The sequence below is a fragment of the Durio zibethinus genome, chromosome 15, assembly GCF_047325235.1.
Source record: "Durio zibethinus cultivar Kanyao isolate XHJ-2024 chromosome 15, ASM4732523v1, whole genome shotgun sequence".
NCBI lineage: Eukaryota > Viridiplantae > Streptophyta > Magnoliopsida > Malvales > Malvaceae > Durio > Durio zibethinus.
The window spans coordinates 8,186,423-8,203,031 of NC_143176.1; the positions used below are offsets into that span (position 1 = coordinate 8,186,423).

General features: G+C 30.2%; 1 protein-coding gene across 1 annotated transcript; it reads left to right on the forward strand.

Annotated features, from left to right (window-relative positions):
* The first annotated feature begins 217 nt into the window (after positions 1-217).
* Positions 218-14,402, forward strand: LOC149514651 (uncharacterized). Its single transcript, XM_089744227.1, has 4 exons — positions 218-276; positions 12,193-12,337; positions 12,627-12,854; positions 14,391-14,402. Exons 1-4 carry the CDS (start codon positions 218-220, stop codon positions 14,400-14,402), a joined length of 444 nt encoding a protein of 147 aa, XP_089600353.1.
* The last annotated feature ends 2,207 nt before the right edge of the window (positions 14,403-16,609 follow it).

A 16,609-nucleotide genomic window follows, 5' to 3' on the forward strand; every position in this document is an offset into this window, starting at 1 on the left:
TGGGATCTAATTTTGCTATAAGTCAGGTTATATGGTAAACCATATACTGCTTGAGTCTTTTAGCTATCTAGGCCAAAGCACAACACATCTTTTCGAGCGATGGGTACTTGGACTCATATTTTGTAAACTTCTTACTCAGGTAGTAAATAGCTTTCTTTCTCTTCCAGATTTTTCTTATTACCCCAGCACGCATCTTATTGATTTCTTATATACCACTATGTACAGAATTAGTGGTTTCCCCGAGACAGGTGGTGCTAATATTGGAGGATTTAATAGGTATTGCTTAACCTTGTCAAAAGCTTTTTGGCATTTGTCATTCCATTCACTAGGATTTTTTTTCAAAAGAGTTTGAAAATGGAATCACATTTAAAGGTGAGTTGAGAAATGAATCTGGATATATAGTTACCTCAAACCTCTTTTTGTGTGCTTGGCAAGGATAAATTTTGGATAGCCTAAATTTTGTCTGGATCCACCTCTATCCCTTTTTCATTGACTATAAATCCTAATAGTTTCCTTAACCTGACTCTGAATGTACATTTGACTGGATTCAGTTTAAGCTGAAACTTTCTCAACCTCTCAAACAATTTTCTGAGATTGACTACATGATTCTCTCTCTTTTGAGATTTTGTAATCATGTCATCCATGTATACCTTAATTTTCTTATGCATCATATCATGAAAAAGTGTTACCATCCCTTTGATAGGTTGCCTCGACATTTTTCAGTCTAAAAGGTATGATCTTATAACAAAAGGTTCCCTACATGGTTATAAATATGGTCTTTTCCATGTCATCTGGAGCCATTTTTATTTGATTATAGCCAGAGAATCCATCCATGAAAAAGAATGTTGTATTATCCATCAAAGTATCAATGTGGGGTAGAGGAAAATTATCTTTAGGTTTTACTCTATTCAGATCTCTATAGTCTACACACATTCATATCTTTCTATCTTTTTTGAAGATAGATACTATATTAGTCACCCATTCAGGATATTTGGCTACTTGCAAGAAGCCTGCATAAAATTATTTTTTTACTTTTTTGTTGATTTTCAATAACATTTTTGGCTTCATTCTCCGTAGCTTTTGTTGTACTAGTTTGCATTTCGATTTCAAGGGTAGCCTATGTTCTATTATTCCAATGCTAAACCTAGGCATATCTTGGTAGGACCAGGCAAACACATCCATAAACTCTCTAAGCAAATCTTTTAACCATTGTCGATCTACTGTTGGAAGTGAAGCACCAATCTTGACTTTTTTTATGTTTTCAGCATCACCTAGATTAATCATTTCAACAATTTCTTGATGAGGCTCAATGGACTTATCTTCCTGTTTAATTAGCCTCATTAAATCTAGGGACAAAGTGTATTCCTCAGAGCCATCTTTAGTTTCAAGTTTATTAGTATTAATCAAATTTTTAAATTAAACCTTGGATCGTTGTCATGGTTACTTTCATGTTTATTTGAGGTCTTGAAAGTTAATGAGATAGGAAAATTGACAAAAAACTTTGATGGGATAATGAATGGAATAAAAGGAATGGACAAAATGCATACTTCTACTTTTATTGAGATAATAAGAAATAAAAGGCCCAAACATAAGAGTTCATTCTAATGCTTTTGGGCTTAAGCAATTAAGAGATGTGATTACACTAAAAAATGATTAGAAACAACAGAAATCTAGATGACCCTTAAGTTCTTTGGCTCATAGTCGAGTGGGCATGAATAAACCAAAGTTTCTTTACATTGTCTTTCATTATCCACCATATGAATGGATAACTGGGCAAAAGTTTCTTCCTATCTTGAGTCTTCTTCAGCTCTTGAGTACCTGTATCCTTCAGGATTGAAAGTTTCATTTAAATAAGGAATAACCATTGTACATTATTTGCCTTTTTGCTATTGTTTGGTACTTCTTCCATCTCATAACCCAATCCTACTCTGCCACTGTTGTCTTTAAGTTTTGGGAACTCTCTCATTCCTTGAAGATTCTTGCCTAAACTAAACCCAATACTCCAACCTTTATTAACCATCTGATTAATCATAATTCTACTGAATCTTAGCCTCTTATCTACTGCATTAATAGGTTTAAAAGATCGGTAAGAGCATTCTAATAATTCGTCTACCACTTTTACATATAGGGCACTTATGGGTTAAGTCACCAATAAGTCTTCTTCCTTAGCCATAATCACCAATTATCCTTTCACATTAAATTTGATTTTTTGATGCAGTAAGGAAAAAATGGTGTCTTCTTGATACATCCATGGCTTTCCCAATAAGTAACTATATGATGGAGAGATATCCATGACTTGGAATTTTATATTGAAGACACACGATCCAATTTGCATAGGTAATTCAACATCTCTCAAGACTTCTCACCTAGTCCTATCAAATGCTTGAACTACCATATGATTACTTTAGATATGGGACATATCAAAAGGAAGCTTGGCCAAAGAGGACATAGGTATGACATTAATAGTTGATCCATTATTAATAAAGATTTTAGCTATTATATGGTCTTTGCATTTAAAAATGATGTGCAAAGCGTTAGTGCTCATTTTACCTTCAGGCAGGATCTCATTATTACTAAAAAAGATGTGATGCGGCACCACTAATTCCTTACCATGCGATTCATATATTCTACAGACACATTGTAGGCCACGTAAGCATGATTTAGCATCTTTAGTAAGGCATTGTGATGTAGTTTCAAATTCAAGAGAAGTGAAAGCAGAGAAATTTTGGTTGACATCTTATTTAATTACTCTACCATAGAGTATTTACTATGCTTTATCAGCTTTAAAAACTCAGAAGCCTCTTTTTCAAGCACAAACCTTGAGGTGTCTTTCTTTGGGATCTCTGGTTCAATCTACTTCTTCTTTTCTTTTCTTCTTTCTTCAAAGTTTTTAGAGTATAACATTTTTCACTTCTAGTTATGCCTCCTACAATAGTTATATTGGTAGTTTCAGATTTTGGCATACCTTTTTGCTACCCTCGAATCGTCACCTTATATTCATATCTTCAGGCATCTCTTTTTCATCTTTGTAGGAAAATGGGTGTGGAACTTTGAAAGCTATTGGTTTGGGAATAAACTTATCCCCAACTGATTGTGGCTATTTTTTACAATGTATAGTGATAGGCTTTGGCACCCATCTGTCTGTCATAGCCATCTCAATATCTTTCGAGGCTCTTAACTTCTCATATAACTTTATCTAGTGAAAATCCATTAACTTTTGTACCTTTTGATGAAACTGCCAACATTTTTCAATAGAATGTTTAAGTGCTACTATGATACTTACTTTTTTTATTGGGGATATATTTTCTCGTGTAAATGTATGAGGCTATTGGTTGTAACAACTCGACTTAATATAGGACATCATACAGCTAGTTAAATGACATTTTAATCTCTTCTACATTTATTTTTATACTCATTTTATCTTTGTCTAGGGCGTTGACTATATGATTAGGCAAGAGATTTCCGCTAACATTGGGTATTGAGCTCCCGCTGGTATCAAAACTTATCAGCCCTTATTTGATCAGGTGTTTAACTTTTTGTTTTAAAGAAAGGTAATATTCAGTAGAATGGCCTATTACTCCATAATGGTAGTTACAATGAGTAGTGGCATCACACCATTTGGGATAAGAAAATTTGGATTGTTTTGTAAGAACGAAAGCAATGAGGTGGTTTTTATAAAGCTATTGATATAGCTCCGTATAACTTATGGGTATAGGATCAAAGGAGGATCTTTTCCTTATCGACGGTTCTCGAACATTGCTTATTATTTGACTGGGTGAGCAGGTAATCATGGTGATGATGGATAAGATGGTCGAGTAGTTGGTTGGTAAGGGGAAACAGAAGTATAGTTCATGGTATGGTGGTATATAAGGTGGGAGGGCCGAGAATAGCTTTTGAATTACTGCCCTTTAAGACTCATAACTTCAGTTTCACTCTCCTTCTTTTTAGGTGCTTTTTTGGAAGATTCACCTCCTTCAAGTTTATCATTTTTAATGGTATTTTCGATGATCTCTCTCGAAGTCACCATATCAATAAAGTTTTTAGTCATGTTTCCTATCATTCTTTCATAGCATAGTGATTTTAAGGTACTCACAAACAATACTATAATTTTTTTTCTATCAAATAAGGTTGTACTTGAACAGTCACATCTCTCTATCTTTGGGCATATTGCTTGAAAGATTTAGGTGCTTTCTTTTCCATTTCTTGCAAAGAAAAACAGTCCGAGGCCATGTCGATAATGTGGCTATACTGATTGATAAAGGATTGGGTTAGATCTTTTCATGTCTTTATTCGGGTTCCATCTAACTAGACATACCATCTTGCTATAGACCTAGTTAAATTATCTTGAAAAACATGCATGAGTAGTTTTTCATTACTGGCATGTGCCGTCATCTTACAATAATACATTGTGATATGTGTGATAGGACACTTAGTGCCATCATACTTTTTGAATTTTGATACTTTGAATTTAGGTGGCACCACCATATCAATACTAAACAAAGCCCCACTACATCCATAGATCCATAGAAATCAATTCTTTCTATAGCCCTTAATCTTCTTTCAAGCTTATTCATAGCTTGATTAGTTTTAGATCTTTTTAAAGGCACAACTGTCTGCAGCTTCTCTTTTTCTTTTACCTCATCTGTAGTAGGGAGTTGAATGTGTTCAGCTACCTTTTTAGTGTAAACAGGATTGTCATAACTTTAGACATTCTCATGATCGGGTGCATAAGTCATCTCCGAGTAATTGTATTTTGGAAAAGCTATCTATTGAAGTTGGAATATTAGAGCAATTTGAGTTTGTTGTGGACCAAAATCTGAAGGATATGCTGATTTAGTAGCTTTTAGTAAGGTATCTTTCTCTATTTCTTTTCCTTTGTTTACCTTTTCTAGGGCTTCTAGAATCTTACTCAACTTTTCTTCCAGTGCCTATTGAGTTTTTTCTATCCTTTTAAGATGACTTGCATTGTTTTGCTCCATTTCTTGGCTTTAACCCTAGTGTTGTATAGATGTGTAGCTATTCTTATACCTTAGTACCACAATTAAAGTTTCAGTGATGATGTTATGATAATGAATGAATGAATGTGATGCAAATGCATGAAAAAGAAAGAAAAATAAAATATTTACCCCTTAAAAATTTAATAAAAGTTAACTTTTATTTATTCCACAAAAGTCTATTTTACATCAAATCTAATATTGTCCCTCTATAAAAATGTTTAACTTGTTCATGCTGATCTTTAGCCTCCTCAATGAAGTTTAACAGCCTCTATCCATGCTTCTCTGCTGGTGTAATTGAAACTCTCAGTGCCTCAGCCTTTTCTGTCATCTCACCTACCTTAACCACAGCCCTACCTATCTGAGCTGTGAGGTGTTTTATGTATCTTTATCTTCCTAACCCTTTCTCTTGCCACACCACACCTAATAAGATAATTCTCTATGCTTCTCTGTAAGGGTTCTAACACGATCTCTTTGTTCATCTAACTTCACCCTTAGGGTCCAAATATAGTCTGTGAGCATTTTATTTTCTTATTGAATTTTTTCAAAATCATCTTCTATTTGTGCACATTCTTTCTTTAACTCTTCATTCTCATGAGCTAGATTTGTGTTGTTTATTTTTTGGCCTACACTTGTATGTGCAACCTTTTGTGCTATTGGCATAGCTCTTTCAATTCCTTAAGGGCATCATCTCATTTTCTGACAACTTTCTAGGCCTTTTTGTATTTCTTAAAAGTCCTATGGACTTGGATCCTTAGTTTTTCTGCTTTGTTTTGCCACTGGTCTTTTTTTACCTGGATCTTGAGAACTTTTTATTTTAGTTCTTCTTTTTCTACTTCATATTTCTTTCTTGCAAATTCTGAAAGTACATTATCTGTCCCATAATCTACAAACTAATAATGGTCTTTAGGTATAAGTGCCACCTTTTGACACCTTTTGGTTCTCCAAATCAAATACTTCTGAGTGGCTTTATTAGTAAATGGTCCTGGGCTTATCCTCTTGGGCTTTTTCCAAGCTTTGATCACACTTTCAATCTTCTAAAAAATTTTAGGCTTTCCATAATTGAACTAGCTGAGCTTATATGTCCTAGGAGTAAATTGTTCAACTTCATGTTGTTTCCTTACCATTAGTGGTGCATAACTCGTTGACCCCCATAATCTTAAAAATGAAACCCGTCTCATTTATACATTGATATAATATGGGTTTCCTATTCATCTATGAAGCTAACCATTTCACTTGATCAGCCATGAGCTCTCGCAATAACTGTTTCCACTCCTTTTGAATCTTTGCTTTTGGCCAACCACTTTGACAAAACTCCTTAATCAAGTTTCTTGAGTAGAAATAAAACTTGAAGAAGGCATTTTTTTTGCATTCAAAATGACTTTTCATCTATAGATATAGTAATGGTATACAACCTATGAATCTAGCTTTATCATTTTGTCTGTAAAAGTTTAGAGATCTAATAGTTTTTGCCAAGATAGCTAGAGAAAGATTACACTTTTTTTCAATCTGTTCAAAAAGATCAACCACTTTTATCTCAATGTGGCCTAAAACCTTGGGGAAGATGACCAACCCATATATGGCTAAAGCAAATACATTCATTCCTTAATCATCCTCTGGATGTTCGATAATGAAATCTCGAATAATCTCCCATGGGATACTTTTATACTATCATTTTTCTTGAATGTAGGAATCTATAATCTTTTTTTCCACTCCTAAAATTTGGCCTAATTTTTTTGTGATTCCCTAATTTATGTTTCTTCACATATATTTTGTCTGGATATAGTAGATACATGCCTACTACAGTCGAATACTCCTCTATAGTTGGCATCAAATCAACTTCATTAAAAATAAAGCAACGACAGAAAGGATCTTAGAATTGTATCATCACCTTAATAAGTGAGTTATCAACATCCACTGACAAGAGATATGCAACATGCCCAAACTTCTGATAGAAAGCTTCTTGCCTTAGAGGAGTCATGTTGTTCCATATATCTGCTAAGCTTTTCAAGTCATTCTATTTGAGAAGTAGGTGAACTTTCTTTGGCAGTGTAGAGATATGACCATATGGCAAACAATCTCATTCGTTTAGACGTTTTTTCTCTGATTCTATTTTCACATCTATGGGAAAGTCACATTTAAACAATGTAGATGAAGTGCAAACCTAATGCTCTATGAAATCCATGAAGGCTTTTGTTGAAATAGCTTTGGGGCAAGAATACTATGCAATTTGTAAACATGTTTATGAATATGCACAAAACGAAAAGAAATAAAATAAGACAAAGAAATTAGTTAGTCACGTCAATAAAACATAAACATCATATAGCAAGTAAGATAACAACATGATCCTGAATTTTGGGTTGACTATAAAGGGTGGGAAGATAGGGCTCTATATATGGTTGGGCTTTTAAGGTTGACTATATATGGCTTGGGTCAATTCTAAAAGGTTTCCAAATTATTCCTTATATCATAGTCCATCATAGACTAGTAAGGAATCTCAATCCTTACCCATCATAGGCTATAGGTAAAGAGGGTTCAATCTGAATAAGAGTGTTTCATAAGCCCATGCAGAGACATGAAATCTCATGAGAACATAGGTACTACACTCTCTCTTAAAAATAGAGCCTGGGTAGGACTTATGTTATACATATGCAAATGAATGACAGGTATATATACAATAAATAGATAATTAAGTAGATATAAGCAATGAATGAAAATAAAGACAAATAAATAACAGGTATACACAATGAAAAGGAAAATAAATAATAAAGCAAATATAAGCGATAAAAGGGAATAGAATAATTTCAAATTTATTAAGCGAGGCTTGGATAATAAGAAATTATTTACTAGCTTGATTCTCAACATCCCCATAGAGTCGACAAACTGTCATAACGTATAGATTTATGGACTTATTGCTAGACATGGATTAGAAGGAGTCGCCACCAATCTTTTTTGTATAGGTGTGATTGGCCACCTAGAACGTATTTTAATCTGCAAAAACAAATATTAGGTTCAGGAGTTGGTTACGTATGGGAAAGGTTGTAGCAACCCCATAACGCCTATCAAAAGAATGGTACTAGTTTGATTTCAAATTATCCAAGCCTTGATCATATTTATGATTTACCAAAAAATTTAATATTGAAAATTAATTTTAAATTAGTTTCAATAGTTTGGTAGCAATTTAAGATAATTCTCTCACCTTATGAGTATTCATAGAGATTAGTGCCCCATTTTGAAGAGGCTCCATCATCAGATTTATTAAAGTATTTTATTTAGTAAAGTCTCCCAATAGTTTGATAGGGCTTAATTTGAAGCAATCCTCCAATAGTTTAGAAGATAAAAATTATTTATTTTTTATTTTTGAAAAATTGATTTATGAAATTTCCTAATAGTTTGGTGGATTCCACAAAAAACTTAAACCCATGAAAACTCTCCAATAATTTGAGTGGAATTCATTAATCTATTTTGTAAGGAATGTTGTTTGAAAAAAACCTTTTTTTTTTTACTTTTTTTTTATTGAAAGGATTTTATAAATATTTTTAAAAACTTTTATTTGAAAAGATGTTTTTTATATTTTTATTTGAATCATTTTCCTTTCCTTTTTACTTTTAGAAATAAAATGGCAGAAATAACATTCTTTTTTTTAAAAAAAAATAAAAATCAGAAAAAATCAAATCAAATCAAATCAAAAAATAAAAATAAAATGAAAAAAAAAACCAGCGATTGGGTCGAGTCGATACCAGGGTCAATACACGAACACTCATCGAGTTACCCATTGGTCAAGACTTTCCAAAATGCTGTCATTCTGGAATAGTATAAAAGGCATCACCTTAGTGTTTTCTTCAGAATTACCCGAGCCACTTTCTTTCTAAGCTTGAAAATCCTCTGCACTCTCTCTAAAATAGCCAAAAACAATGCCAGAAATTTTAACCAAAAATTGAAAATCCCGTCGGTTTCTAAAAACTTACTAAAAAAATTCAACTGAAAACTAGAAAATCCATCGATTTTTGGAAACCTTGTTGGATTTTAAAAATCTTATCGAAATCTCGCTGGAAACTTCAAACCCTCGCCAAAAAAATCACCAAAAAATTCAAATCTTCATCGAAAAATTCATCCTAACCTAAAAAAATCCTAAAAAATCCTATAAAGCTTTAAATCTTTTTCGAAACTTTCTACAACCTTGAATCTACCTCCAGAAACCTAGAATCACACCCAAAACTACAAATTAAACCCTACATCTGAACTTCCAAATTTTAGAAATCCTGACTACCAAAATTTTTTTAAACCTTTTTTTTCTCAGAATTTTTGTGCGTCTGTCCTCTAATTTTCAATCCAATTTATAGGCAGTCTTAGGATGATTTTTAGCAAACAGATGGAATCAATTTAAACTTGAATCTTGGGATTGATTATATCCAAGCATAATCCTAGGTCCTTGATTCGATTTTTGTTGATTTAACATTAAAGGCATTGACCATGGGATTTTGATTTAGATCCTGCAATTCTTATTCATGAGCAAATTTAAAAGAAAAGGAAAGAAAAGAAAAAAAGAGTAAGCGTAAATAAATAAATAATAATAATAGTAATAACCATATTATATAATATATAATAATAAAATAATAATAACTATAGTATATAATATAATAATAATAATAATAATAATAATAATAATAATAATAATAACTATAGTGTATAATATAATATATAATAATACTATAGTATACTAATAAAAGTAATAATATCCCCAGCAAATTGATCTCAATTCGTTTCGGACATAGATGGGTGTCTACACTGCATTAATACATTTAGGTTCTTTTGAACATTTATGGTTTCCTTTTGGTTGTTTGTTATGTATTTACTCATAAGAATCAATGTTTAATACTTTGTTTTTTTTTTCCAAATCTGATTTACTTTGTTACATTAGTTGATTTATTAAGCTTTTTTAGCTTTTAAGTTTTTTTGTTGTTTATGTGGGTATTTATCTAGTAATATTGTGAACAAATATGACTAAGTAGTTGTGAAACTCAAGCAACAATAAAAAAATGCCGATTATTTAAATTATTGAAACAAAAAACATATATGAAAGAATTTCAAAGTTAATTCTATAAATGGTACTTCATTCTTAAACTGATGGATTGTTTTTCTTTTCCTTTTTTTTTGTTCAAGCTTTTTAAGTTGTTGTTTATCTTTGGATTTTAATTGTCTTTGCTTTTTTATTTTTTAGCTAGATCATATTATTATATTTGCATTGATAATTTTATGATTATATTTTTTATTTTCTCTTTTCTTTTGATGATGATTATTATTCTTTTGTTATTGTTATATTATTAATATGGAAATGAGTTTGTGTTTTTGGTTTTGTTTTCTTATATTCATTATTATAGTTATGTTAGTATTTTTATTTATTTTTTTGTTTTTTTCTTTTTTGTAGTTGAACGGACAGTTTATTAGCAAGTATTCTTTAGTGTTACATTTTCTTTATGGTTTAGTGGTTTCTATGTCGATTTGTTTGTGTGGTATGTTTTAATTCAATATTTATTTATATGTTGGTTTCGTTATGATTTTTTTTTAATGTTTGTTATTTTGTTGTTAGTTTTTTTTTCTTTTTGTATGAACTTAATTATTGGTATCTTTGTTGTTGTTTTATTTGAATCATGGATGATCATGAAATATGGAGAATTAATAGGTTAAATAGATTAAATGTTCTTAGATGTTATAGGGGTAATCATGGTCAAAATTTGGTTTCACATAATTTGTCTCCAATGTTACCTATAAACATTTGATTTGATGAATCGATGAATGAGGTATCATAAGTAAATTACACTTCTGGTGATACGTTAAATGGTTTAGTTGTATCTAAAAGTCGTAGAACAATGCAACATAAAAATGTGCATTCTACTATTGATGCTCGAGATAATCTTTAAATTTTTCTACGAAGGTTCCTTTTTGTTCTCCTTTTGTTACTACTATGATTTCTAGATTAGATCATTCTAAATCAAGTTCTACTTCAAGTGTTGGTCATTTTGAAGGTCAATATATTCATCATTTATCAATAGGATATGTTGAGCAACATTCATTACCATGTATTAATTCTCAATTTGCTAGTATACAATCTACTCATATAAATGCAGGTTAGTGTTAGTTATTGTACATATTTTACTGTTTTTATCATTTTTTAATGAATTTTTTTATATGTTGGTATTGAATTTCATTCATTGTTTGCTTTTGATGATGAAAATTGAAATTTTACTATGCATATATCGAGCAGCTAAAAGGTGACTAACAATGAGTTTTTTTTTCATTCATTTTATTTCAACTATTTTGTTCTTTTTTTATTGAGTTTAATTTTAATATTTTTCCATTTATTTGTGCCTTATTATTGTTGTTGTTGTTGTTGTTATTATTATTATTATTATTATTATTATTATTATTATTAATTTTTCCCTATTTTACTTTGATGGATGTTTTATTTGTTTTATTTATTGGTTTCTTTGCTATATTTGATGTTTAGAAAAATATTTTGAACTATTGAATCATGATGGTTTAAATCAAGTTTGTAGTCATTGTATTACACAAATGTGGCTTAATGAAAGTGTTCAGACAATTAGTAGAAAAGGTGCTCTTGGTTTAATCTTTGTTGCAAGGAAGATAGTATTAAATTAAAACCTTTTAAACACACCTCTCTTTTTTTGGATTCATTTTTGGATTATACTCAAAGGGGGGAAGCTGTTAGATTTAAGGAGTATATTAAAAGGTACAATTCGATATTCCAGTTTACATTAATTGGTGACAAGATTGATGTAGATATCAACAGAAGACTTGGTCCATATGGGTTTAGGATTGGACAAATGTATTATTGAATTGATTTTTTACTGCTTTCAGTTGGTTCAACTCTAAAATTTGCATTGCTATATATTCATGATACAACTAATAAGGTTTTAAATAGAATCTTTGTTTTAGATCATGGTTTGAGTTTAAATTTGGTTGATATTACCATTGTTCAAGTTGTTAAAGCTTTTAGGATGGCACATGATAGGTTTCTTGAATTTGATCTTCGATATGTCAGATTGTGATTGATTGGAGGAAGAAGTAACAATGATAGATAATATAATGATTCATCAGGTTTCAAAATTGCTAGATTGTTGGTAGGTGATGATGAAGTTACCATTGATGAATGTGATGCAATTGTAAATCATTAAAGTGATGGTTTAAAGCGTATTAGTGAGTTGCATCCTCTATTTATGGCAATGCAGTATCCACTTTTATTCCCTTTTGGTGAAGATGGCTTTTCATTAGGTTTTCCATATCAAAAACAATTGTCAAGGTTATCTCAAGCTAATGATAAAGAGAAAAAAAAATCACAATAATAGAATATTATTCCTACTTGATTCAACAATGTATGAAAACTAGGAGTACCCAACTAAAAGGTGGGAGATTATTCTAACATTTATTGTTGATGCTTATTTGTGTGTTGAATGAATACGCCTCTAATGGATACGAGATAACCAAACATAATTGAGATCAAAGGTCTATCAAAAGGTGAAAGATATTGTTACAAGAAGTGATGTTGATGGTCAAGCCATTGGTAAAAGAATTATTCTTCCATCAAGTTTTGTCTCTAGTCCTTAATTCATGTTTAAAAATTATCAAGATGCAATAGCTATATGTAAATATTATGGTCATCCTAATTTGTTTATTACTTTTACGTGCAATTCAAGATGGCCTGAAGATAATGAGGCTTTATCTATGATTTCGGGACAACGAATTGAGGATAGGCCAGATATTCTTACTAGGTTATTTAAGTTTAGGCTTAAATTTTTAATGGATAATTTAATAAAAAACAAACATTTTGATGAAGTTATTGTAGATCAACATTTTAACTTTATGTTTTTATTCATAGTTTTTTTATGATTTTTAACAAAAGGAATTGAATATAAATCCTTTTTCATTTTGTTATCCAATGGTTTATACCATCGAATTCCAAAAAAAAAAGATTGCCTCACGCACATATTCTATTATAATTGCATCCAAGGGATAAATGTTTGACTCCTGCTGATGTTGATAGAATCATTTTTACTAAAATCCTTGATAGACATTTAGATCAATTGGCATATAAATCTATTACCAATTTCATAATTCATGGACCTTGTGGTGTCATTGATATGAAAGCTCATTGTGTGAAAGATAACAAATGTTCAAAGTTTTATTCAAAGGTGTATCAAGAGGAGACTATTGGACAAGAGGGAGGTTTGGTTTCTTATACAAAAAGACCACCTTAAAATGATGGTATGGTTGTTAGAATATGTGAAGTCAATTTAGATTCAAGATTTGTTATGGTTCACAATGTTGATTTAGTTGTTTGACACCAAGCTCATATCAATGTTGAAATTTGTAGCAAAACAAAATTCATCAAGTATCTATTTATGTATATCAACAAGGGGCCAGATCATGCAAGAGCTATGATAGAAGAAATTCTTGTTGGGCATGGTGTTGATGTACAACAAAATTTGATGCAAGTTAATGAAATAAAAATGTTTTTAGATTGTATGTATATGTTAAGTCATGTAGCATGTTGAAGAATATTTGGATTTGATGTACATTATCGAGAACTAACTGTAATCAGATTATCAATCCATCTACGCCAATAGCACTATATCACTTTTATTGAAAATGCCAATTTGGCCAATGTTATTCAACAGCCTTTACTAGATAAAACAATGTTTACTGAATGGTTGGAGGCAAAAAAAAGGTATCCTAAAGCTCTAGAACTCACATACTCTGATATTTTAACAAAATGGGTTTGGTTACAAAAAAAAAAGGTTTGGAAACATAAAGAGCGAGGGTGAGCTATTGGTCGAATTAATTTTATTCATCCAACAGCTGGTGAACTCTATTTTTTGAGAATGCTTCTCAATATTGTTAAAGGTACAACAAGTTTTGAAGATTTAAAGACTATTAATGGAGTTATATATGTATCTTTTCATGTTGCATGTATTTTATATGGTTTATTGGGAGATGATAAAGAATGACATGATGTTTTACAACAAGCATCAATTTGGGCTGCAGGTTATGAACTTAGATAATTATTTATTATAATTGTTATGTTTTGTGAAGTTTCTGATGCAGTTGCATTGTAGAAAAAAAATTGGAGACTCATGGGGGAAGATTTTGAATATAGATTGAATCATATGATGAATTCAAGTAGATTTTACATTGTTGACCAGCATGTAAAGAATTATGTGTTAGCTTTTTTAGAAGAATTGTTAATATGAATGGTTCCTCATTGGTTCAATAGAAATTGCCTCTACCTGTAGCTTCTAGAAATTCATTGATGAATAATAGATTATTAAGGGAAAAGATGAATTATAATTTCACTGAGTTATGGATTGAACATTGTAGATCATTCAGTAAGTTGAATGATGACCAAAAGTTTATTTTTGATGTTGTCTTGAAATCAATTTCAAATGATAAAAGTTGTTTGTTTTTTCTTTATGGTCATGGTGGTACGGGTAAATCATTCCTTTGTAAAACAATCATTGCAACTATGAGATCAACAAGAAAAGTTGTTTTCACTATGGCTTCTTTCGGGATTGCATCATTGTTACTACTTGGTGGTAGGATTACTCATTTAAGGAAGGAAAACATAAATGTACGTTTAATTGTTTTAATTTACTTCAATTTTTTAGGATTTTCTTTTCACATGTCAAGCTAAGATCAGTGAAGTTGATGTCTTTGATGGGTGGTTTTATTGTTGCTACAATGAATGTGCAAAAACCTTAAACTTCATAAATGGCAAATTTTATTGTCCCAATCAAAAACATGGAGAACAAACTCTAAAATTTTCATAAGTTTACTCAATGATAAATTATTTTGTTTATTTCATTTTTAGACTGAATAGAATTATAACTTTTATTTTATTTTATTTTTTGTTTTTATTGCATTAGTTATAAAAATTTGTATGATAGTTGAGGATCCAATTAGTGCAGTTGAATTGATGGCTTTTTCTTCAGTGGTTGAACAATTAATTGATAAAAGCATTGAACAAATTGTATTTGAAGAAGTTGTTGATAAAATGATCCTACCTCCATCTGTAGCCAGTTTAATCAACCAAGAAAGAATTTTTATGATTAATTTTACAAAACAAGCTGTCGAGATTGGGGTGCCAGCATTTGCTATATTCAAAAGTTTTTTTTATTACTAAATAAAGGTCAATTCATTAAACGAGTATAACATCGTCTTCAACAATTATTCCTTAATGTGAATAAATTATTATACCTGGGTACATTCGAGGAACAACAAGCTGTTTCATAAGGAGTCATTGATGTTCTAAATTATTTGTTTCCAAAAAAATCACCTTTTAAAGCCAAGGGAATCAGGTGTGAATCTACATTATTTTTTTATTCAGAAAAAAACTTTCTGATATGCATTTCTATAATGAATATTATGTATTCATATTATCATATATATATATAAAATACGCTTTACCAGTATAATATAATTAATCTTTTGTTTTGTGTCATTAGAGAATTAAGTTTAGGATCATTGAATCGAGAGGTTGGTAAACAGGAAGTAGCAACAAAGGAAGCAATAGCTAAAAAAATTCTTTTCAGGTTTAATTTTCTTTTGTCAATCATATTTGTTTCTAGTTGTATTAAAATTTTTTATGAGTATGATATGTTCCAGTCTTTCTTAATTCTTTCTACTTGTGTTAAAATACAGCCTATATAAAAAAGTTGTTTAAACAACCATAACAAGTAATGCCGAACCAGAGCATCCGACTTATGAATAACCTTTCAAGAAATTGAGAATGAGGTTCCATAATTTTATTTTATTTGTAGTGTTTATTTTAACTTATGAAAAAATATATCAATTATTATAACATTGTCTATCTTCCATGTTCGCAGGAGTAAAGAAAAAAAGAAAGATTGATTTCCTTTTGGAATCTCACAGAATCCATCCATTACATCAAAATGAAACATGACATTTTTTTGGAACTTCTTCATAGGTTTTTTTTTTTTTTTTTTTTTTTTTTTTTGCATTATGAGGAATGCCGAACACATGATGCAATTTGTTTGTTTAGTATATCATCATGATGTTTTCCTTTTTGTAGTCATTTGTTAATCTTCAGGGAACAAACAATGATTAATAGAATTGAATTTGTTGACAACTCGTAAAGATTTTGATTTAACAAGAGCAAAAGATATTGTTATTTAAGATGATCAACATTTGGTGTTGTATCAAAAAATAGTTTTTAAATACAAATATGAAACATTATTGTAAAAATATTATCATCATTAAATGAATTTTGTTTTCATGTATAATTTGTGTGGATAAATGATTTAGTATATCTTGATTGTATCATAAACGTGGTCATTATTTTTTATTATTTATTTTTAACTCTTTAAACAAATGTTATAAACTTATTGTCTCCAATCATTAAAAAAAAAAGTTTTGCATTTAAATTTAAATTTATTGTTTCTTAAGTCATTTATTAATATCATATTTACTCCAATTCTTATATTACAAACATAGTATTGGAATAAATATTTACATAATATTTAAAAAAAAAATTTAAAATATAAAGACTTTATGTTTGTGTATGTATAAAAGAATTATTT